We start from the raw sequence: 24548 nt of genomic DNA on the forward strand, positions 1-24548 counted from the left end.
CTATATATTCGATTCACAATTTCCACCATTTATGACAACATGTAAGCAATTGAGTAATAATTTTGGGCGTTGTGGGGGTGTTAATCACTTCCCACACATAATCGACTCCCGGACCCGTTAAATCGGATTTTTGGTATACGCATACCAACTTTTGTCTTACAAAATGATTTTTCCAAAAATTGTTTTAAAAGATATTTTTAGGTATTCGATCTACTTATAAAAGGTCGATGGCGACTCCCATTCGATTTAATTCAAATTAATTCAAAATCGCCACTTTTCAAATAAAAATCATAATTATTTTTTAAACTTACTTGTTTAAAAAAAATGGTTATGACAATTTGTGAAAGGAGAATTCATGTGAATGAGCGGAAGAAGGTGAAACAAATCCTACCACCATTGATGAGCCTTCTACTTTCTCCATGATTGAAAGTTTTTCTTTATGTTGGGGGGGGGGGATAAGGAGATTATGAGATGGGCTGGGGAGAGAGGGAGAGAGAGAATTGGGTTTAACGTGTCTTTAGTACAAAAATGGGGCATATATTTGGTTTACATTTTCTTTATGTATGATGCTTCCATGGAGAGGAAAGGGTGTGGTGGCAGAAGAAGAAGTGAGGAGTTAAGAATGTTGGAAATATAAACTGCAAGATGAGACGATAGTAATTGACTAGACAAAAAAAATATTAAACAATCGAAATCGTGTCGTGGTAAAAATCACTGTCTTAAAAATAAATTTGTCCCGATGTGTGTAATCGCTGTTTCAGGCAAATTATCTCTCGAACTTAACACAATCTCTCTAAATTTCGTACACTTGAAACTGGAGTGGACTGCCGGTGGTATTGTCCTTCTGATAGCAGCAAAGAGAATAACTCGAAATATCTTTAGATGAGAGGATATGAAAATGTTGAGTGTGAGTTGAAAGTGATATGAAGCTCTCCATTTATAGGCTAAGCTTCTGCGTAAAATTGTTCGATGTAAATCAGATATAAAATATGATTAATTTCTAAATTAAAATCGTGTCTGAAACTGTTGCAATAAACGGATGAATTTAACATCAATCCAGTCTAGGTTCGTGCTTTAACACTTAACTGTTTGTAACTCTTGTAATTACTCTAACATAATAATCACTCTGAACAAAGTTGAAAAATTGTCCAAATTCATTCAACGTTTCATAAACATGAATTCAGAAACTGTCAATTTTAAATTTTAATTTTCAAAAATCAAAACGAAGGCTGATTAATTAGATGTCACCCTTTGAAAATATAATCATACAACAACCTATAAATATCAAACAAAATTCTTTCACAGATATTTTTATGCTTGAGAAAAATCCTTACGAATTTTTTCCAAACAGAAAGTATCTACACAAACGTGTTGAAGACACGTATTGTCACTTGACACGAGACGATAACAATGCATGAGATTTTCCTTTGTTCTCTATCACTCAACAAAGGAATGAAGAATGAACACTATAGTAAAACATGTGGTATTTTCTACTCAATGTGGGATAATATTTTAGCATTATCATCAAAGAACAACTACATTAAAGAAAAAGAAGACATATGGATTTTGAATTTTTTTAATTGTTACATCAGATTTTCGTTACAGGGTTAATGGAAATTAAGAATTAGAGATTTAAATTAGACGGAGCGATAATATCAGGGACCAAAGTTAATCCTATGAAAAATAAAGAGGATTATTCGCATAATTTACCCTAATTATTTCGTAGTTCGATTATAAACTTTCCATACCTCTTTCTCTTTCAGTGTTGTACGGTAACTGCAAAATTTCAGAACACAATGAATCCTTCAATTCAACCCTCTTTCCCTTCCCAAAACCCTAACCCTAATTTCCCAATTCCTTCCCTCTCGCAAATCCCTAACCCTATTTGCCCTTCATCTCTCTCCACATCTCTCTCCTCCCTCATCTCCCTCTCCAATCAAACCCTCAGTTTCCATTCTTCCCTCTCCAAATCCCTAACCCCCAACCTTGTCCCTTGCCCTTCCAACCCGAACCACCTCCTTCCCCCAGAGTCCCTTTTCTCCCATTTCCTTCGCTGCCCTTCCCGTCAAAGTATCGATCTGCATCCCCCGAATTATCGGAATACCCTTAATTCCACTCTACATTTACATTCCCAGGGCGCCGTTCTTCAGAGTGAACAGTGCTCAGAACTTTGCCTCTCGTTAGATGGTTACTTCTCTGATTTCGGGTCTCATTTCTTCTACAGAGATTGTTCTGGTGTTGTCAGTTTGTTTGATATTGATAACAACAATAAAGCAAAGTTTTCTTTACCCGCTGTTTTATCGGTTGAATGCGTTAATTGTGAGAGTTTGAATGGAAGAGAGAGTGAGGTTAGTGAAAGGAAAGGTTTAAGTGTTTTAGCTTCGGGTTTATGGGAAATTAAGATGGAAGTTGAGAGGTGGGCTGATTACGCCGGCTCGTATTCACTTAATGTTGCTTGTGGGATTTTGGGATCGAGAATGGTGAAAAGAAGGGATTTGAGGAAATGGGTAATTGCTAATTCAACAAGGTATGGTATTGTGATTGATGAGTTTATGGGGCATCATATAATTTTGCTTGTTAGGTTGTGTTTGAAGGCTATTGTGAGGGAAGCTATTGGTTTTGTGGAATTAGGGAAGGAATATGAAGAAGCTAAGTCGAAAAAATCAGATTTGAATATGGGGAGGAGAATGCTTGAATCTCCTGTTTTGCTTCATGTTTTAATGTGGTTAGGTTCTCAGCTTTCCGTTTTGTATGGTGAAGTGAATGGGAAGTTCTTTGCAATCAATATGATCAAACAATGTGCCTTAGAAGGAGCATCAAGGTCGTTGTTTTTTCCAATGGAAGGAAAGGTGACTGATCCTCTTAATTTTGGACAGGAATCAAAGAGTTTGGATACTAATGGTGTTGCAGAAATTAAACTCGAGGAGCCAATGGAGCGAAGTAATGAACCGGTTAACACTGTTGAAGAAAATATTGGCGTTGGGACCATATTTGTAACCCAGGTAGCAGCAGCAATTGCGGCATTGCATGAACGGCGTTTCATTGAAGAGAAAATAAAGCATTTACGGGCTTCCCTACCTCCTCCAAGATATCAGCGGTTAGTTACCATTTTTAGTTCTTTGTCTTTGGACAATCTGCCAACTATGTTTTGCTCAAAGGTTCTTGTACGTTATAACTCTGTTATGCTATCTTAGTTATTCTTTCCATTTTTCTGTACTTTTTGCAATTCAATGTTTTGTTTATTTATTATTTGTTTTATTGTAATGATGTCTCTTGGTTTGATATTTACATATAAATTTAAACTTATTTAGTTAATGAAAAAAATGGTATTGCCTTAAACTTGCTGCATTTAGTTAGCATAATGGATGCTGACATGGCTAATATAGGCTTTCTTGATGTGTAGGATGGCTGAGCATGTGAATGTTTTGGAGAGAGCTGATGTGGAGAGAAAAAAACGCCCTAACTACAGACCTATAATTGATCATGATGGGCTTCCTCGGCTGGCATCATCTAATGAGGTAGCACTTCATCCTTCAAATATTTTGATCTGCACTTTGCTTTAGAATTTGAACTTCGATGCTTTGCTCTAACTAACTGGTTAGTATCTTTCTCTTAATTCTACTGGAACAGATTCGGGTTTATTATGATAACAATAATTTTGAGTTTTTTAAACAAAAGAGGGTTCCCGAGGAGAAAGAGAACCTAAGCTTACACTTATTGTTCCTTCTTTTCATCTAAAGAGAAACTAACCAGCACATGTAGGGTTCTTTTGGATTTGCATCACACAATCTCATATCAATAGTGCCATAAATATCATAATCATAATCTTTTTTAAAAATGAAATAGTATAGTTATATTTATATAGACTTTGGAGGAAATACTTGAGACTTTTTATAAAACAATAAACTGACTTAAACACAAAGCCTAATAGGATTGAAAAGGACACTAAGATATGCTAAACACTAATAAAGTTGTAAAATTCCTAATATAACTCTAGATCTATAAAATATTACAATTAACCCCCAAACATACAAGTTTCAAGATAAATTCTTAAGGAAGCTTACCCTCAATTAGCTAAATAGTGTTCTGCATCAACTACACCTTTTGAATTCACAGTTCCTTTTTTTATCATGTAAGGAAACAAATAGGACTAAAACAAGAGAGGAGCTATTGGCTGAAGAAAGAGACTACAAAAGACGAAGAATGTCATATCGTGGGAAGAAACTGAAGCGGACAAAATTAGAGGTGGGAATTTCTTCTTTTTGGAGTGCAATTACCTATTGGGATTTTGCTCTTCATTTGTTATATAATATTTGCTAATTGCTGTTTCAACTATGAGTCTATGACTGCTGTTTTCATTTTATTTCTTTATTATTATAAAAAAAACACTTTCTGACACAATTGATTGAGAAGCCTTCATTCCTGCATAGAGTGAAGAAATTTTCATTTCATAAAATCTTATTCGTTGTTCCTATGTTAAAGTTCCAATATGTTCAGTCAAATTATGTAATCTGGTAGAAGGGTAACTTTTAGGAGACATTATTTACGAGTGATTTAAATTAGGTAAATTGGAAGTCTTATTTTGCAAGGTTCTTGTTCTTCTTAATTAATGCTTTAATTTATTCCTAAATATTTTTTTATAGGTTATGAGGGATATAATAGAGGAATACACAGAGGAAATAAAAAAAGCTGGGGGCATTGGTTGCTTTGTCAGAGGAGCGGATGAAGAGAAGTTATTATCTGAATTACCAGTTACTTATGACCATGCAGCGGATGATGATAAGCATAGAAAAGGTACCGGTGATATTTCTGAAGCAGCGAGAGGTAACCCAAACCAATACAGGAGAAGCTCACACAATGACCAGCATTGGAGACCTTCAAGATTTGAGGATTACTCACGGAACGATTTTGAGCAATCAAGAAGGCATGAGCACCATGATCTTGAAGATCATAGGAAAAGAATTGGTAATGAGAAACACAGAGAAGATCATTACGGAAACTCAAAAAGACACAGAAGCCATAGGGGATCAGATGAGCAAAGAAGTCATAGAAGGGAACGCGATGATGTAGAATCCACAAGAGCCACCCACTATGAGAGAGGATGTAGATCTAGTATTTCTAAATGTAAGGATTACAAATCATCCTATTTTGTTTCTAATTCTTCAGATGACTTTCATTTAAGAAAGGATGACCCAAAGTTGAACAGTAGAGATCAGAATCAAAGAAGCACTTATGAGAATCATACTTCAGGCTCCAGGGAACATAATGGATTTGATGATAGATATAATCCTTTAGAATATGAAGATATGCATGACGATGATGTCCTTGGTGGCAAGTATGTCAGACCAGAGTGATATCAAGGATGTGCCTGCAGAGTCTCGCAAATGAACCATATCCTTAACAATATGGAAAATCTCACCTAGGTTCCTTTTCTGGGGGTGAGTTTATTGGTTATCCTTTAGATCAGATCTGGTGATTTGATTTATATGTTTTGTTTTTGACCTGGTTGCTTTAATAACTTTGCAGTATAAAGTCATCAGGTTTCTGCATATCTCAATATGTATCCTCCTTTGTATCCTTTATCATATAATTTTTTACTGGTGTAGCTACTGGCACATTTTGATTTTGATGTTTGCTTCTTGGTTTTTCCCGTTCTTACCCAACATAACAAACGGGCCCTAATATTGCCTTTGTTGTTTTCAGTATGCTTTTTCTCTCCGAGATATTAAAATTGTTATCATGAGTTTATTCATAGAATTTTCATGAGGTCCATTAAGAGCATATTAATGTCTTTATCTTTATCCTCATTTTCTTGTGATCATTATAGGTTACTATGTTTTTATCTGAAGTTTTTGCTGGTACATTTTTTTAATGAAATCTTACAATGGAGAGAAATCAATACTAGTAAAAAAATTTCAATCAAGGTTATCTGTTGACTAAGAAGAATTTTACAATTAAGTCGAGGATGTGATATGATTAAGATATTTGTTCTAGCTCGTCTCTCAAAATGCTTTGCTATGGTCAAGTTTGGTTTTTCTGCTATACTTTCAGGTACCATATTATATATGTAGCTGCTTGCCTGATTCAGGTTGTGAGCAATGTCGCTATGCACTGAACGTCATGGACTTTCTTCTATTGAGATCTTTACTTTCTTTGTGTTGTTTTATGATTGAAACTTGAAATTTAGTGGGAAGCCAAATAGAAAGCATGCATATGTAAAATATGTTACCACAAGGATGAAGTGGCAAACCCATTCAAAGTCATTAGTGCAGATTTTACTGGCTTGACATGGTATCTTGTGACCTCAAACTATCCTTTTTGCAAAAATTCTCAGACAGACGTGTCAAGCTCCTCGTCATCGTCTGATGGTTTCATACATATTGTTGCTGCCAGTCATCTATAAGCCCTTATTGATTCAAGTTCACTTACAGTTCATGTTCTGTACTCGCAGATTGCAAGAGATGACTTTTTCCTAACAGTGGTCTATGCAGAGGAAAGATCATGGATGTTTTTTGTTGCTAATCCAGAAGGAGATGAACTCACGCTTTAAGCATTCTTAAACAATGTTTTATATTCCGTTGTCTAAATAATTCCTAGAATTTTGCTAGGTATGATAGATTATTCAACAAGTAACCATCAACTAATATATATTTTATATAGTTTTTATAATTTTTAATAGTTTTTAAAAGTGAGTTATTTATGTTGAACATAAAAAAAGGTTTAGAAACAAGCTAGAATTTTATCATATGATTAGTTCTGCTAACTAGGGAAGAGAATTCGATTGAGACAAGTTATAAAATTTTGAGTTAGTCGAATTGTTGAGACTTATTTTATAACTTACACTTTATTTGAAATCTTTTCATGTTGATTTGCTTGAGTTTTTATTTAAATTTAATTATATGTTATGATATTATTTGAATTTATTTTAAATGGTTTTTTATAATCATATATTATATATATGTATATATTTTTTCATGTGATAAATATATTATGTAGAGTTAAGGGATTTGATCTAAACTTGAAAATTAATCTACTAATTATTAAAAAATTTAGTTATTCAAGTTTTATTTTATACCATGGCTCGAGTTTGATTTTTTTTAAATTGAGTTGAGTTATGAAATTACGAGTTTAACTTTTTAATCTCAAATCAAGTTGAAAATTTCATTTTTTTTCCCGAGTGTTTTGTTTATTCCTTGTCCTAATTATATAAAAAATTACATCAACTAAGCTTTCGATGGCATTCTTTGGACTCTCAAAGTATTGACTTCTTTTATTTTTTTACTTTTTTTCACAAACATTTTTCAAATGCTATTTTTTTCAAAGAGGGTAAAATATACAAATGATAACTAAAGTTTTAGTAAAATTTTGTTTTCCTCGTTAAAATTTTAAAACTAATAAATCAATTGTTAATGTTATTGATTTGTAACAAATTGATCATTCACCATTAACAATTATTAGTATAAGTGACAAAAATTGACATGACATATTAACAACTGACTTGACACGTTAATCGTTTGATCTGCCATCTGACTTCCCTTTAAACCCCATTCCCCTCTCATTCTTACAGTTTTATCTTCTTTCATTTCATTGTTAATCAATATGAATTATTAAATGATGATTTTTCTTTATTTCTACTACATAAAAAGAATGGAAGCAAGAAAGGCAAGGATAGAGACAACCCATCAATTTGTCATAAATTAGTATCTCCATCCGGTTCATCATCTTCGTGCAGAACCAGCATATATACCTAGTCTCCTATTCCTAGATTTTGAAGCCATTTTTTAACCTTTAATATAATAACATTCATAGTGAAAATCACATCAAAATCCTAATCCATTCCGAACCAAGCAATGATCAATAAACCAAAAAAAAAAAAAATCAAAGAACGTGAAATATGTATAAACATCGTGGTTATATCTACACATACCTGTTATTACTTCTCGTGAATTTCTTCGATAAGCAATTATTTCTTCTAAGCAAAGTGCAAGTAAAAAAGTAAAACAACAATAAAGAAGAACCATCATTTTTATATTGATTAACAATGAAAAGAGAAATAAAAGAGAATGAGACCGTAAGAAGGAAAAAGAATAGAATAGGGTTAGAGGGGTATCAAATTACAGGTCAAACAGCCAACGTGTTAGGTCAACACTTGACTTGTTACGTTAGTTTTCTGTCACCCATGGTAATGGCGAGTGATTGATTAATTATAAATCGATAACATTAGTGACGGATTTATTACTTTTGAAACTTCAGTGGAAAAAACGAAAACTTACTCAAACATTAATAATTATTTGTGTAGTTTACCCAAAAAAAAATCAACAAGCAAACCAAAATAGAATTAGAGGTGAGCGTTCGATCGAGTCGAGTAAAAAATTTTTGAGTTATTCGAGTTGACGAGTCTTATTTTACAACTCAAAGTTGACTTTGGAATTTTTTTTTGAGTCGAGTCAAGTTTATAAAATTTGAGTCGCCTCGAATCGATTTTTCAAGTTTATGTTTACCTTCTTTCGGATCCAATTTTTGTATTTAGTCTTCGAGTTTATGTTTTTCTTCTTGATCATCTGCATTGATTGGATCTTATTGATTTCCAGACTTATGATAGGCCATACATCGCGTACTGGTTGAATCAGGGTAACTTGACATGCCCTCGGTCCAAGGAAGTGCTCTCCTACTCTACCCTGACCCCTAATTGTTTGGTTCGAGAATTGATTTCCCGCTGGTGCGGTGTAAGGGGCATTGCAGTACCGGAATCCCGTCAGAATATCAGTGGAAAAACGATTGATGAGGACATTAATTACTTAAACTCATTGCTCCGAAAGATGTCTTCTCCCCTTTCTGATAGGAAGGAAGCTGCGAAAGAGCTTATGAGACTAACAAAAGCAAGCCCATCAAATAGGACCGCTTTTGGTCAGATACCTAATGCCTTCTCTAGATTGCTTCGTCCTCTGTCGGAAAGCAAAATCGAGTTGCATCCCGATCTCCAGGAAGATTTGATCAGAACAGTTTTGAACCTTTCGACTGATGACAGCAATAAGGCAGAGATGGGTGAAAACCCTGTTGTGATTCCACTTCTTATTGAATCCGTGAAGTGTGGTACCATTGAAACAATAATAAATGCCACTGCTGCTCTCTACACATTAACACAGCTAGATTCGAACAAGTTGATTATTGGAAAATCCAGGGCTCATGTGACTCTACTCGAACTCCTACGCTCAGGGCATCCATTGGCAATGAGGGAAGCGGCCTTGACGATCTCCAATCTATGTACAGTGCATGAGAACAAAATACGGTTTATTGAAATAGGTGCGTTGCCGGTGATCCTGCAGATGATCAACGATTCCATGCTCGTTGATGAGCTTCTTGGCATTTTCGCACAGCTATCTGCATATTCCAATGCCATTGAACAGTTCAGAGAAATCTATATGGTACCCTGCTTGTTTCGGATAATGAGATATAGCTACTCTGGAAGTACCAAGGAGAACTGCGTTGTCATCCTGTTCATTGTGTGCTCGAAAAATGAGGCATTTCTAAGGGAGCTCTGTATAGAAGAAACCAACAATAGAACTTTAGCTGAACTTGAAGATACAGGGATTGAAAGGGCTAAAAGGAAGGCGTTTGACCTCATTCTTGCAATGCGCAGGGCTCTCCCAAGTTTACGAATAACGACTTGAGTAAATAAAACCCAAGGAGGAAACCATTTTTTGTACATTTCTCTTTTTATTTTTCCTGAAATTGTATACACACAGATTCAAGCTCATTTACGTGTGAAAGAAGGCAAGTTTTGGTCCAAAAACATTGACAATTTAAGCATCAATGTTATGAAGTCCGTTTACCTGTGTCCAGAAGTTAAGCATATCCGTAATATCTGATACTCGTCTCGAATCTGATAAACATAAGCATGGCCTAGGAAGAGTCTAACTCTGGTTAGTTGCTGGAATTGTAGGGTCTATACCTTCCTTGTTACTATCAGAGTCACCTTTTTAGAGTGTCGGCACCTTTATATTTTGATTAGCGATTGATATACTGTTCTGCAAAGTTGATTACTTTTACTATGTATTCATAACTTCAAAAAGAAAAAAGAAATTGACATAAATGTCGACTGATGTCCAAATTTATGTCATTCCAATTAATAAAAGATGAATAAGAAGTAATAGTTGGCATTAGGTAGGTTGAAATTGTCATGTATCAAACCAGAAGTTTCTTCCTTTGTTAGAAATTGTTTGTCGGTGACCACCATTGACTAATAAGGTTCCCACAGCTGTGCTGTTTTTACCACACTTGATTCTTCCCAAACAATATCCATTCCATCATTGTCATGTCTCGTTTCAATGTATCTGATATCATTTTTTTTTAGAAAAAAAAAAACTAAATATTTCAAGTTGTTAGAGTTTATGATCCGAATTCTGTAACAATTCCGTAGCTGACAACAAATTACATGTATGCATCATACATTAACGTTAGTTTTTCAAAAGACAGCAAGGTGAACAAAATCCAAAGAATCCAATTGCGAAAGCTAACCTATCCAAAAGACAGAAAAAATGATTCTAAAACACAGTGATTAAAGCTTAACCAACTCTGATTAAACTATAAAATGTCGACCGGTGCATGCTAGAATAGAAGGTGTCGTTCACTGGTTGGGGGTCATTAGGTTGAAACATAGGTGTTCTGTAAGGAATCCAGAACAAGAACAAATGGCGAAAGAGATGTCATTGTCTTGTTTTAATGGAAGGGATTTGAAGTGTTATCCAAAAATGGTTGAGCATTTACTGTCTTGTTTTAATGGAAGGGATTTGAAGTGTTATCCAAAAATGGTTGAGCATTTACTTTTCCTTCTTTTGGTTTGTTTAAGTGGTCCTTCAGGAAAAGGTGTGGGAGATGTTCCTTGAATTTGACAAGCTTGATTATTATTACGAGTGTAAACCATTCAAGTTAAGCTTAAATTAGGCTCCTTTTGCAACTCAAGCTTAAGCATTAATCAACAATAGTTAAAACTCGAACAACTTGTCGGCATACATATCTATGTACCTTTATTCCCTGCTTAAACATTGCTGATAATGAAAGCCCAAAACAAATGGATCTTTCTTTAGAAAACCACTGGACTTTTATTAAAGCATCATGTGTTATTAGTTTCCCAGACACTTTTCAGTGAAAAAAAATGAGCTTTCTCCTCTAATATATTCAAATAATGAAAAGAAGCACAAAGTACTTGAATCGAGTATTAAGGCATGTTTCATATACAATTCGACTTACTCAATAGTATGAGTTACTCAAGCTCGGCTCAACAAAGATGAAACTATGTTGAACCTGCAATATCCAATTGTACGAAACTGTCACTTTCAAAGGTATGTCGGGCATCTATAATCGCCATTGGTTAACAACTATGTTACTCAAATTCAGGTGTGAATACTGGATGTGGATTTTTATCTAAACAAGTATCTTAAACTTTTCTAGATTTTTCCATGTTAGAGGGTCTTTGAAGGATCCAATCCTCATAACTATATAGAAAATTATGCCCTAACAGACTCAGGGAAAATGAGGAGTTAGAGCAACATAGATTAATGGCCTAAACTTGAAAATACTAACCTTAATCCTCAGGCAAAGTATTCTTATATCAAGATTACCAACTAACAAGGGCGAATCTACAATGTAGTAAAAGCCACTAGGACCACAAAGCAGTAACTCATCTGTAAATTCAAATTACCCTTCACACAAATGGCTTGTGGCTACTGGCTAGACAATCAACAATAGACATAGCAACCTTAGATGACCAATGAAATACACAAGATATTACAGTTGAGCTGTTTTTCTTAATAATGCTCTGTTAATGCAAGACTAAGTTACTTGGACTTACATGTGTCGTACATAAGTATGTGTGCAATAAGGGTATATAAAATATTTTCCAAGGTTTCCATGCATATTTGTAGGGTCCTTGGAATACCATACCCCCATATCTATGCTCGGGTATTTTTCAAACTTGGGACTTCGAAAAATTAAAGAGGTGGAGTAGCATAAATGTAAAGTGAAACCAATAAATCTTCTATTCATAAACATAGCAATCAATGACCAAGGATGAAAATCCTCCATTCGAATTAAGGAGCAAACCTTCTTGAATGATCCATTGGTATCTTAGTTCTACGTATTAAAAGAGAAAGAGAGAGCCATTTAAGTCTTAGGACAAACATTTTCATACAGAGTTACCAAGCATTGCCAGCATCCAAGACCTTCATTGAGTACTTAATTCAAGATCATGCCAGGTATTGCTATCCACCTGTTGAGTCTCGTGATCTGAAATTTTAACAAATTCGAAAAGAAAAGGACAAAGATTAGATACACTATATTTGTTTAAAACACTGTAAGAATTCACAAAAGAAACTTGCTATATTTTCCTTCAAGTTCGACATATATTGATGCATAGACTCCTTGTATGTTCTCAGCCATAAACAGGAAAGAAACATGAGCATTTACATGATTGATAGATGTGTTTTCATAATGCCATTGATAGAAAAAACGTATAATCTGATATTCATAAACATACTTGAGTCTTCAGTATCATCAGTGCGAGCAACCATTACAGGTGGGAGTTGAAGATCTGCATTGATCAGTAACAAGATAAAGAAATCACCTATGAAGGAGAAAGGAAAAGGGATGACAATTGAATAGGATCATATTTCCATGCCCTCCAAAACGCAACCAGAAGATCCGCAAGTGACAGGTTTTCATGTTTCTCATGGAAAATATACAAGAGAAACAGAAAGCCGCTCGAGGATACATCCAATTCCGATTCAAGTCCTCTAACTACTCTACAATATGGAATCATTGTGGCCCTACGTTACTCTAAGTCTTCATCTTTCTTGAAATACTCATGTCTGACACATATCCGGACAAAGGGATGGGGATATATCATCAACGACTCTCCAAATACATGGGAATCTTAGAAAATACTGAACATACTGAGTTGAGCAGATACCCATGTTGAACACTCACAACAACAAGTCTGAATGACAGTTTTGGTGGTACAAGCAGCAGCCTTTTAACAAAAGATGAAGAATGCTACTTCTGTAATCAATGTTAAACTACCATCTTATGCATAATCTCCTCAAATGAAACATCTACGAAAGAATTAGTAGCCTAATTTTAACCTAACGAATTAACAAAACTACAAATGATCTATATGTAAATTTATCTGCTTTGTTAACCAATAATAAACTTGAACTAATCAACTAAAGCAATAATCTACTCAGGAAATTTTTATATTCAAACCAATTTTCTTAATGTAATGAATACCAAACAGATATGAACTATATCTATAACCTGGTTACATAGCTGATGTAAAACATTTAAACAAATTTTCAAGCGGATTTTGAAATAATCAATACCATCATCAGGCAGAGTATCTCTCATCCATTCCTCGTCAACAATATCTATAAGTATGCCAAGGCTCAGTTCTGCCATCTTTTTCTCTTCAACTTCAGTAACTACCCTTCAAAAATGCATAAGTATAGACACCCAAAGGTTAAAAGATCAGTATTTCAAAGTTTTAACCGTAAATATTCTTCCAAAAGAAAATAAAAACAAAAACAGCAACACAGTTACATATCCAGTGTTCTTTTGCTTTGAATTACCAAAACCCAGATTGAAAACAAAGCGTTAATGAATTTCCTTCCTTTAACAAAAACAGGAAAAACTGTGAGCCGATCTGGAATTGTTCTTTTAGAATTGAATTTGGCTAAAAGGCATTTTATCAAACATGTGAAAAGCATAAAAATAGAGGGACACTTACAACTTACAATTGAGAAGAAGCTGGTGTAATTGAAATTGGAAGTGAGAGAAAAAGAAAAGATACCTAATCGAAAGGTGAGTGATGACGATGATGACACTTTCGCTTTCTGCTTGTTGGATTTTTCAATTGATCATTGCCGTTTCAAGTTTGAACTTGGAACTATTTTCCTTCAAGTGGCAAATGACAATGCAGGTCCTTTACCTTTTTTTTTATCTGAGGGTAATATCACATTTGATACTTATATTTGATAAAATATTTAATATGATACATGTTTTTTAAACTGTTTAATATAATATTTATATTTTTAGTAAAATATATAATGTAATATATGTAATTTTAAAATGTCTAGTGTGATTTTAAACTATCAGTCTTTCTGTTATTTATAATACATGTGAATTTTCATTAACTGATTTCATACTTATTAACAATGTTAATCCGTGTAACATGATAATATATTAAATAATAATTTTAATATCATATTTAGTTTTTAGTAAAATATAAATATCATATTAAACATTTTAAAAATATAGGTATTATATTAAATGTTTAATCAATAAAAAATATAAAATATTTTATTAAATGATAGGTATCTCATTAAAAATCTTAAAGAAAAAAATATTATATTGAATATGTTATTAAAATAAAATGTAATCACAGTTAGGGATGGGCACGGGATTTAGGGGTGGCAACGGGGCGTAGTGGGGATGGTTTTGCATTACTCAATTCGTCCCCAACACTTGCGAGTACGGTTTGGAAAATCTCCATTATATGCTTCGGGGATTTTGTTTTTGTCCTCATACTCATTCCTTATAGATCCCTGCAGGTTTCAGTTAATCTCCATCTCAAAAAATAAGCAAATATTTTTTTAAATTAATGCAACACCTAAAACTTGTAAAATATATCAAATTGTCTCAAATTGGTCTCTATCTATAATATGAAAGTTTCAAACGTCAATATTCATCTAACATCCAACGTATATGTACAATCTTAATCATTTTCAATCTCAACAAATCAATGTATATTAAATGAGAAAATATATAAACTTCAATTTTAGTTCCTTTGAGATGTAATAGTGACAACATGTAATCTCACAATCTTATCATATATAAATTTTTATTAAAATATTTATTAAGGGTATATAGGTAAATGATTATAAATATATTTTTAAAATTTTGTAAATATCAAGGATTCCTATGGATATTTTTTGGGATCCTCATGGTTATTCACACAAGTACAGTTCGGTTATCCCCACGGTTCGGATATAGTAATCCCCATCCCCATTTGAGCTTTGGGGATAAAACTTCCCCATCCTCATCCATGTGGGTGAAGATTTCGGTTGTTCCCCATCCCCGTCGGTTCGAATCCCCACGGTTTTCATTTTTCCCCACCCGATTGCCACCCCTAATGGGACTCTAACCCGACGACTTCCGACTCGACTCAACTTGATTGGGTCGGGTTTAAGAAAATCGAGTTCGAGTTGGGTTTTTTAGATGATAAGTTCAGGACGAGCCAAGTTCGGATTTAGAGTGAAAAATATTCGGTCCGATTTGAAATATAATATAATTATACATTATATATTTAAGGATAATTATAATAATACTCCTCTTTATATTTATTATTTTTAATTAAATCTCTATTTTATTAAATAAAAGTAATGATGTTATATTATTTAGGGTCGAAGTCAGGTTTTATTTCAAAACTCATATTAAATTTTGGATCGAATAAAATTACCTTATACTATAGTCAAGTTTAAATTTCGAACGAAGGTATTAAATTTTCAAATTGAGTCAAATTGACCAGAAACTACCCATCCTCGTAACAACCAATGTATATACTCCCTTCCCGACTAATAGTGACATGTACATAATATAAGTTGGGTCTAAGTCTTTATATATATATTGAAATGTTCTGAAAGCTAATTTTATAAGTTTTTAGCTTTAAAAGTAGATGTATGTTTTCATTTAGTGATCAAATATGTCATGTTTTAATTTGAAAATTATTTTGGTATGAAAATGGCATATATGTTCATGTGACCATTGAAAAGAGTTCTATGAAATGAAAGTATCAATAATGTATAATTGGTTAACAAAAGCAGTATTTTTGGAATTGAAATTAGTATGAAAAATAGTTTTAATGGTTTTATTTGTTTAATCTTTTATTTCCATTACATTTTATGAATTTGATTTTTATGTACAATCGAGATAAGCATTATTTTTTTATGATTTTTATGATACTTTTATTATTTCTAATAAAAAAAATATTGAAATTAGATTAAACAAATTGAAACTAAATAAATAGTTTTGAAAAATTCAAGGAGTTCCATACTTCTAAACTTTCTAGAACAGAAATTTCAAGACTCTTTGACTAATTTAAAAATTCTCCCATTAATTTTGCATTTTTACAAATTAATCCTTTATCCTATCTTAACCAATTCACGTCCAATTTAATTTCAATTTATTTTAAATTTGGCAGTTTTGATTCAACACAATTTTTTTAATAATATCTATCTTTTGAGCAATCTTTTAAAAGTTTAGTTGAAATTTACAATTCAATATCTATTTTTAACCATTTATCAATTGATGATATTTTTCAAAGTTGACTGATTTGAGACGACGATTTGAGTATTTCTTTTATAAATCTTGGATGAATGTAAGATAGTATATATTTAAATACTTTTAACCATTTTACAATGAATGCTTATACTTTTATATATGTAGTGTTCGAATCTGGGATCTCAAGAGATAACAAAAACTTCTTTAATCATTGAATTTTTGTATGATTTCAAATGGTTGAAGTGTTGAAAGTGATGAAGTATAGACATGTTGATGAGGTAGTGGGGAGCAAGGACGGATACAAGATTTCATGTTACGAGGGACGAATTTATAAAATTTTAAGTAGAATAGAACTTGAAAATTTTTAGAGAGTACAAATATATTTTCAATAAAAAATATAAAAAATATCTAAAATGTATAAGAATTTGAAAATTCTAGAGAAGAGACCCTCTCCCGCCCCTCTAGGTTGAACCCTGATGGAAATATTAGGTGTAATTATATCTACATATGTAAATGTTTATATATAAATATAAATCAATAATGTATTATTATAAAGTAAACTTAGGTTTTGTTATTATTATTAATATTCTTAATAAAATCATTAGTTTCTATTATCCGCACTAAAACAATATAACATACGTTTGTTATCTAAATTTATTTTTTTATAATTTTGAGTGTATACACAAAGGCGGACCCAAGATAAAAATTCAGGGTTGCACAAAAATTCAGGCGTATCTCAATTTCCACAAAACTGAAAATAGGTACTTAATTCATGGGCTTAAAGGTTTGTTTTTTTGGGCTTGATCTTTTTTTTGTTTTTTGGGTTTGATATTTTTTTTTTTAAATTTTAAATAGAATATTATTTTTTCCTATAATAAAAAACAACAGTTACACACAATATTAAGGGTGACACTTGTATTAATTAAAAAAATTAGAAAAAAATTAACACTAAATAGACAATTTTGAGGTGTTGCCTGGGATACCCAGTGCAACTATAAGGTCCGCCCCTATGTATACAAAGTAGTATTTGTTCACATGTTATCAATTATCTAACAATAAATACTCGTACTCTAATATATGTGGTGTTTAAATACAAAAATTTAATAAATAATAATAATCTCTTAATTATTGAGGTCATTTAGTTTTTGCTGTAAATTTATTTTAAAATAAAAATATGATATGATATAAATTCATCATATTAAAATTTAAAATAACTATATACCCATTTTTTAAATAATTATGATAGTTCTTTTGTAAAATTACTGTTCCATACTACATAAAAATATATTAGAGTTTCTTTTCAAACAAATTACTAAAAAGGTTATGATAATAAATAAATAAAATTTTATAAAATATCAATTTGGTTATTTTAGTTTTAATATTAAAATAGAGTTAGGATAGTTCCTATAACACCCATCTCCCGTATACTTGTCCGTACATCACATCATCTTTATAACATTTCCTCATTTGAAAAACCCATAAAATTTTTCTTTTTCGATTTCTAAAAACATAACATTTTAATATAAAACAAAACATTGATTGTAAATTATTATAAGTTTTACTTAATTAAAATTAAGAGCATTTTTAATACTGTGATTACATGCCAACTAAGTTTTTCCAAAATAAACTAGATTGTCTTTGTAACATCCTCAATACCAGGTTAGTAACTAAATTGGAAAGTTTCAGATTTTGGTGATTAAAATAGAATGAATGAATAGTATAAAGATTTATATGTAAATGATTGTGTAGGATTGAATTGAAAGGAATAAGGAATGGAAGGGAAAAAGAGTCATTTGCAAGGAAAATTAATTAAAGAAGGGATAAGGATATATATGGGTACAAGTGGGATGAAAAGAAGAGAACACCAAAGCCTTCCATAGTTATCTTCTTCTTCTTTCTTCCTTGTACGTGTGAACCAAAGCAAAGGTAAGATTTCTGATTATTGAGTTTCTTGTTAAATTTAATATTGGGTTTTGATTATTAGATGATAACTAAGCTTAAGGAAAGCTTAAGTTATCTTAACATCAAATGATGATTGAGTTAGGAGAGATTTAAGATTTGAAGTTCTTAAATGAAATCTTGGAATAGAGTTCATAACTAGAATTGAAAGTTATATTTGACTTGTCATCAATCTAGTGAAGATATACGAAGTGTTAAAAACGGAATTCAAACATGTTGATTTATTAATGTAATTCTTGAATTACATATGAAGGATAGGATTTGAAGGTTTAAGATGAAATAAATGAGTATAAATTGGTTTAAGGATGTGTACTAGAGTTAAGAATGAAAAAGGGGATTAAACATGAAGGATTTAATCCAAAATGAATGGATTTTCGGGTTCAAAAAGAGGTTCTGAGCAGAGTGCATCGATGCACATTCATAGTGCATCGATGCATCAAGGTTAAAAACCCAGAAATTGTTTGAATGTGCACCGATGCATTGGTAGTGCATCGATGCACTCTTTTAAAATAAAGACATCGAATGCAATTCATGCATCGATGCATAAGTAGTGCATCGATGCATCCCATTAATAATGAAACATCGAATGCAATTGGTGCATCGATGCATAAGGAGTGCATCGATGCATCCCAGCAATAATACTACATCGAATACCTTTTATGCACCGATGCATCAGTAGTGCATCGATGCATACCTTCATTAAAAGATGAAATTGACTTTTCTCTTACTCTAAAGAGTGAAGCATTAGAGTATATTAGTTATAATACTGATATAGATCCATGTGTGATTATGTAGATACTAAAAGTAAGCTTATTCTGGAACGATCAAAGGATTAGAATCGAATCAGAGCAAAGCTAAGGTGAGTGCATACTATATGTATATTATAATGGAATAAGACTTGTGATAAGTCTAATCCCTATGTTGATTTTTATAATACAGCAGTTGTGAACATGCATACATGATAATTATTGTGATACATGCATAAGATATATATATGTTCATGTGATATGATATGTGATATGACCTGTGATATGAAAACATGATATGAAGTGATATGAGATACATGATCACAAGAGAAATGATATGAGTACATGAACATATGAAATATATAATGCCCATAGTATACAATAGAAATTATAGGTGTAATTGGCATGCCAAGAGTCAAGGGTATAATAGTCCTTCGGGACGTAGTCCTTCGGGATGTAGGAGTCCTACAGGACGAATACTGAACTAAGGTTCGGTGCCCCATGAGGGAATAGATACGAGCTGTGGTGACAGCATTAGTGCACAACCTCAATGCACTCACATACCTCTAATCTCAATAATATACATGGGCTATGCAATTGAAATACCGATTTACAGTAAAAGTGATACAATAAGGTAAGTTTCGTATGTGCATTATATGTTATCTTGCGATAGATACATGCATATTGAAATGTCATGATCCAATTGTAAGTATGAACATTCACAAGTTTATTGTTGCATATTCATTTATTGCCTCACTAAGTCTATGACTTAGTGTATAAGTGATTTACACGTAGGTACCAAGAATCAGGAAAGGTGGAAATAGAAGTAGCACGGACAGCAATACTACTAAGAGATCAGATCAGAAGTAATTGACAAAGTATGTACTTGGTTATGTATAGAGTGTTGGCATGTAATAAGTGTTAATTACGAATACTCTGATCTATTTTGTATTTTATGGTTTTATGTAAATTAATGTGTTTCATTTTAATGAAAGTTTTAAAAATTCCCGGGATTTTCTATAAGAGTCAAGGTTTTGAAAAGTCAATGTGACACCTCAGACTTGTATTCGGGTCGGATATGAGTTAAGGGTGTTACATTTAATGGTATCAGAGCTACGGTTTAGTCGATTCTCGGCATAAACCGAAGTCTAGAGTATCTTATAAGGTATACATGCCAACAAAATAGTGGAAACTTCTGATCTGATGGAATAGTAAGTATGTTTTTTTGCTAATAGAACTATATGGTTGTATTTTTATAGATGTCCGGACAAAGTAGATCTAGAAATGAAGCGGGAGACGATAGACCCGCTGAAAGCAGTAATTCACCTGCCCTGGCCAGGCAGAGTGAAGAACAGACATCCTCTGGAATGCCTGTCAATGATCAAGATATATTCTTTAGAACGTTAGACGCGGTATTGACGCGTTTCCAACCTCCTGTTACTTCAACTCCAAAAATGAATGTTGCAAAAGAGTTGAAGGGATTAGGAGCTCCAGAGTTTAAAGGGGAAGCCAATGAAGGTCCTGTTACTACGGACCTTTGGCTTAGTGACATGAAAGTCATACTTACGGGACTTCATTGTTCCGATGCTGAGAAGCTGGATGGAGTAATTTCCTTGTTGAGAGGACAAGCAAGGATCTGGTGGACCAATGTTACATTGAGGATATCTAATGCCCAAGTAACTTGGTCATTATTTTTAGAAGAATTCAAGCATAAGTACATTGGAGATCAATTTGTTCGTCAAATGAAGCAAGAGTTCATGAATTTGAAGCAATGGAATCACACGGTATATGAGTACGAGTGTGAATTCAATAAATTGAGCGCTTTATTGCCGAGCTAGTTCCTACTGAAAAGGATGCTTGTGAGTGGTTCGTAGAGGGTTTACGTCCTCGGTTAAAGGAAATGTTGATTATCTTGAATTTATCATCATTTCAAGAAGTAGTTAACCGTGCCAAGGCTTTGGAAAGAGCTCAGAACGAGAGGTTTGAAAATTTAAGAGCTCAGACAATCAAAAGAACGGGTGTTTCTTCGAGTTCTGCACCATCAAAAAGGGGCAAAGATGCTGGTTTTCGACCCCAGGTTAGATCAGAATCAGTGGCATCCTCCGCTAGAGGATCAAATCAAATGAGAGGTAGACAAACTCAGTCAGTGGAATCTGGAGCTGGGAGAACTAATCAGAGTCAAGCCAGACAATGCCCACATTGTAGAAAGAATCATTTAGGGGTATGTCGAATGATTTCTGGAGTCTGCTTTAGATGTGGAGACGCCGAACATTTCGTTCGAGATTGTCCAATGTCAACCAGTGAATCTGTACAGCCAGAGAGGTATGTTTTTGTAGCCCAGAAGGGAAGAGGTAGAGGCAGAGGAAGAAGTCAGTCAGAGTCCTCTACTCAACAGGAGATATACTCCACTGCTCGAGTGTACAACCTCAAGACCAATGAGGATTGTGATGACCCAGATATTATAACAGGTACCTTTCTATTGTTTGACAAAGGTGTTATTGTATTGATTGATCCGGGATCTACATATTCATATATTACTAGTACGTTAGTAAGAGAATTGAACATTCCTTTAGAAACTCCTAGTAATGAAGTAATAGTGACGAATCCACTAGGGCACAGTGCTCAGTTAAATATGGTGAGCCGAGGGTGTTCCATACGGATTCAGGGAATTGAATTTCCTGCTAATCTGATGGAATTACCTTTTGACGAATTCGAAGTGATACTGGGGATGGATTGGTTATATCGTTATTACGCTAATGTCGATTGTAGATTGAAAAGAGTGACATTGAGAAGTTCTGAAGGAATAGAAGTTATTGTATTTAGTGAAAGATGGAATCCATTAGCAAGTGTGATTTCAGTGATGACTGCAAAGAAGTTACTGTTACAGGGATGTCAAGGGTTTATTGCTAATGTACTGGATGTTAGAACCAAGGAGAAAGGGATTGAAGAGATTCCTATAGTCAGAGAGTTTCTCAATGTATTTCCTGCAGAGTTGCCAGGTTTACCTCCTGACAGAGAGGTAGAATTCCAGATTGAGATAATACCAGGAACAATGCCCATTACAATGGCACCATAGAGAATGACTCCAAAGGAATTACAAGAATTAAAGATTCAATTAAAGGAGTTATTGGAAAAAGGGTTTATTAGACCAAGTGTATCACCTTGGGGAGCTCCAGTTCTATTTGTTAAGAAGAAAGATGGATCAATGCGCCTTTGTATCGATTACAGACAACTCAATAAAGTGACCATCAAGAACAAGTATCCACTTCCCCGAATCGACGATTTATTTGATCAATTAAAGGAAGCTTCAGTGTTCTCAAAAATTGATCTACGTTCGGGTTATCATCAATTAAAGATTCAAGAAAAAGACATTTCTAAAACAGTGTTTAGAACAAGATATGGTCATTATGAATTTATCGTGATGCCGTTTGGAGTTACGAATGCACCAGCTGCTTTTATGGATTTAATGAACAGAATTTTCCAACCGTATTTGGATCAGTTTGCTGTGGTGTTTATTGATGATATTTTAATATATTCAAAGTCAGAAGAAGAGCATAGTTCACACTTACAGATTGTTTTACAGATTTTACGAGACAAGAAGCTTTATGCTAAATTTTCTAAATGTGAATTCTGGATGAATGAAGTGGCATTCCTTAGACATGTAATTTCTGCAGAAGGAGTTCGAGTGGATCCCCAAAAGATTAAAGCTATTCTAGAGTGGAAAGTTCCAAAGAATATATCAGAAGTTAGAAGTTTTCTGGGGTTAGCTGGTTATTATCGAAGGTTTGTTAAAAACTTTTCGATTATAGCATTACCCATGACTAAACTGTTGAAAAAGGAAGTAAAATTTGTTTGGACTCAAGAATGTCAAGAGAGTTTTGAAAAGTTAAAGAAGATTCTTACAGAAGCTCCAGTGTTAGTTCAACCCGAGTCTGGAAAGAACTTTATAGTGTATAGTGATGCATCTCATAGTGGTTTGGGATGCGTATTAATGCAAGAAGGCAAAGTGGTAGCCTATGCTTCGAGACAACTAAAATCGCACGAGAAAAATTATCCAACACACGACCTAGAGATGGCGGCAGTAGTGTTTGCTTTAAAGATCTGGCGTCACTACTTGTATGGTGAAAAGTGCTACTTGTATACGGATCATAAGAGCTTAAAATACTTGATGACTCAGAAAGAGTTGAATTTAAGACAAAGAAGATGGGTGAAATTTCTCAAGGATTATGATGTGGTGATTGATTTCCATCCTGGAAAGGTAAATGTGGTAGCTGATGCCTTGAGTCGAAAGACGTTTGCAACTTTGCGAACTCTTGATGCTAGATTATCGTTAAGAGAAGATGGTGCAATTTGTGCAGAATTGACAGTCAAGCCCATTTGGCTAAATCGAATTAAAGAATTGCAAGTTAAAGATGAAAAGTGTTTGAAGAGGATACAATAGATAAAGAATGGAGAGGGTACGGATTATGAGAATAAGTCTGATGAGAACTTGTATTATCAAGAAAGATTAGTAATTCCAGATGAATATGAATTAAAGAATGATTTGTTAACGGAAGCTCATTGTAGTCTATTGACAATGCATCTGGGAGGGAACAAAATGTATATGGATCTTAAGAGTCGATATTGGTGGCCGGGAATGAAGAAAGACATTTCAGAATTTGTATCGAAGTGTTTGACTTGTCAACAAGTCAAAGCTGAACATCAAGTTCCGTCAGGATTGTTACAACTGATTTCAATTCCTCAATGGAAATGGGAAAACATAACGATGGATTTTGTCACAGGGTTGCCTTTAACTTCGAACAAAAAGGATTTAATCTGGGTTATTGTAGATAGATTGACTAAATCAGCCCATTTTATTCCGGTACGAACTGATTTCTCCATGGATAAGTATGCGGAACTGTATATTAGAGAGATTATACGTTTGCATGGTGTACTTATTTTCATAATTTCTGATCGAGATCCTAGATTCACATCACGATTTTGGAAGTCATTACATGAAGCACTGGGAACTCGGTTAAACTTCAGTACATCGTTTCATCCTCAAACTGATGGTCAATCTGAGCAAACTATTCAAATTCTAGAGGATATGCTAAGAGCTTGTGTCATTGAATTTAAAGGATCGTGGGAAAAGTATTTACCACTTGCTGAATTTGCATACAACAATAGTTATCAGTCAAGCATCAAAATGGCTCACTATGAAGCTTTTTACGGAAGAAGATGTCGTACGCCCTTGAACTGGTATGAACTTAAGGATCGAGAAGTTATTGGTCCTGAGTTGATTAAGAATACGGAAGAGAAAGTTCAAGTAATTCAGAATAATCTGAAAGCTGCAGCTGATAGACAGAAATCGTATGCTGATTTAAAAAGGAAAGAAATTGAATTTCAAGTCAGAGATAAAGTGTTCTTGAAAGTGTCTATGTGGAAGAAAGTATTGAGGTTTGGACGTAAAGGAAAGTTGAGTCCTCAGTTCATTGGACCTTATGAGATTACTAAAAGGGTAGGATCAGTAGC

The 24548-nt window shown here is 33.5% G+C and overlaps 3 protein-coding genes across 4 annotated transcripts; 2 read left to right on the forward strand and 1 right to left on the reverse strand.

Moving 5' to 3' along the window:
• Positions 1-1754: 1754 nt before the first annotated feature.
• On the forward strand, positions 1755-5772 carry LOC120182763 (U11/U12 small nuclear ribonucleoprotein 48 kDa protein-like). The gene is made up of 5 exons (XM_039187635.1): positions 1755-3097; positions 3404-3518; positions 4138-4245; positions 4644-5438; positions 5527-5772. Exons 1-4 carry the CDS (start codon positions 1797-1799, stop codon positions 5352-5354), a joined length of 2235 nt encoding a protein of 744 aa, XP_039043566.1. The 5' UTR covers positions 1755-1796; the 3' UTR covers positions 5355-5438; positions 5527-5772.
• Positions 5773-8570: 2798 nt separating this feature from the next.
• Positions 8571-9671, forward strand: LOC120182876 (U-box domain-containing protein 9-like; the record flags this gene model as incomplete). The annotated part of the gene is made up of 1 exon (XM_039187719.1): positions 8571-9671. A coding segment is annotated over one exon (1101 nt), but the record flags the coding sequence as incomplete, so codon positions are not given.
• Positions 9672-12062: 2391 nt separating this feature from the next.
• LOC120182995 (anaphase-promoting complex subunit 13-like) lies at positions 12063-13989 on the reverse strand. 2 transcript variants are annotated; one of them, XM_039187801.1, is made up of 4 exons: positions 13844-13989; positions 13377-13480; positions 12536-12589; positions 12063-12285 (listed from the first exon to the last, which is right to left on the reverse strand). In XM_039187801.1, the coding sequence occupies exons 2-4, from the start codon at positions 13450-13452 to the stop codon at positions 12224-12226; spliced, it is 192 nt and encodes a 63-aa protein (XP_039043732.1). In that variant the 5' UTR covers positions 13453-13480; positions 13844-13989; the 3' UTR covers positions 12063-12223. The 2 variants fall into 2 exon arrangements, with proteins under 2 accessions (XP_039043732.1, XP_039043734.1); XM_039187803.1 differs by lacking the exon at positions 13844-13989 and adding an exon at positions 13623-13690.
• Between the last annotated feature and the right edge of the window lie 10559 nt (positions 13990-24548).

Source organism: Hibiscus syriacus, unplaced genomic scaffold, assembly GCF_006381635.1.
Source record: "Hibiscus syriacus cultivar Baekdansim isolate YM2019G1 unplaced genomic scaffold, ASM638163v2 tig00112738_pilon, whole genome shotgun sequence".
Classification (NCBI taxonomy): Eukaryota; Viridiplantae; Streptophyta; class Magnoliopsida; order Malvales; family Malvaceae; genus Hibiscus; species Hibiscus syriacus.

What these genes read in the sequence shown, in the direction of transcription:
- LOC120182763 (XM_039187635.1), top strand. Translation starts at nt 1,797, where the DNA reads ATGAATCCTTCAATTCAACCCTCTTTCCCTTCCCAAAACCCTAACCCT. An exon ending in CCTCCTCCAAGATATCAGCG is followed by an intron (nt 3,098 to 3,403) that starts GTTAGTTACCAT and finishes CTTGATGTGTAG; the next exon opens with GATGGCTGAGCATGTGAATG. An exon ending in TGAAGCGGACAAAATTAGAG is followed by an intron (nt 4,246 to 4,643) that starts GTGGGAATTTCT and finishes ATTTTTTTATAG; the next exon opens with GTTATGAGGGATATAATAGA.
- LOC120182995 (XM_039187801.1), bottom strand. Translation starts at nt 13,452, where the DNA reads ATGGCAGAACTGAGCCTTGGCATACTTATAGATATTGTTGACGAGGAA. An exon ending in AGATACTCTGCCTGATGATG is followed by an intron (nt 12,590 to 13,376) that starts GTATTGATTATT and finishes TGATCAATGCAG; the next exon opens with ATCTTCAACTCCCACCTGTA. An exon ending in TGATGATACTGAAGACTCAA is followed by an intron (nt 12,286 to 12,535) that starts GTATGTTTATGA and finishes TTAAAATTTCAG; the next exon opens with ATCACGAGACTCAACAGGTG.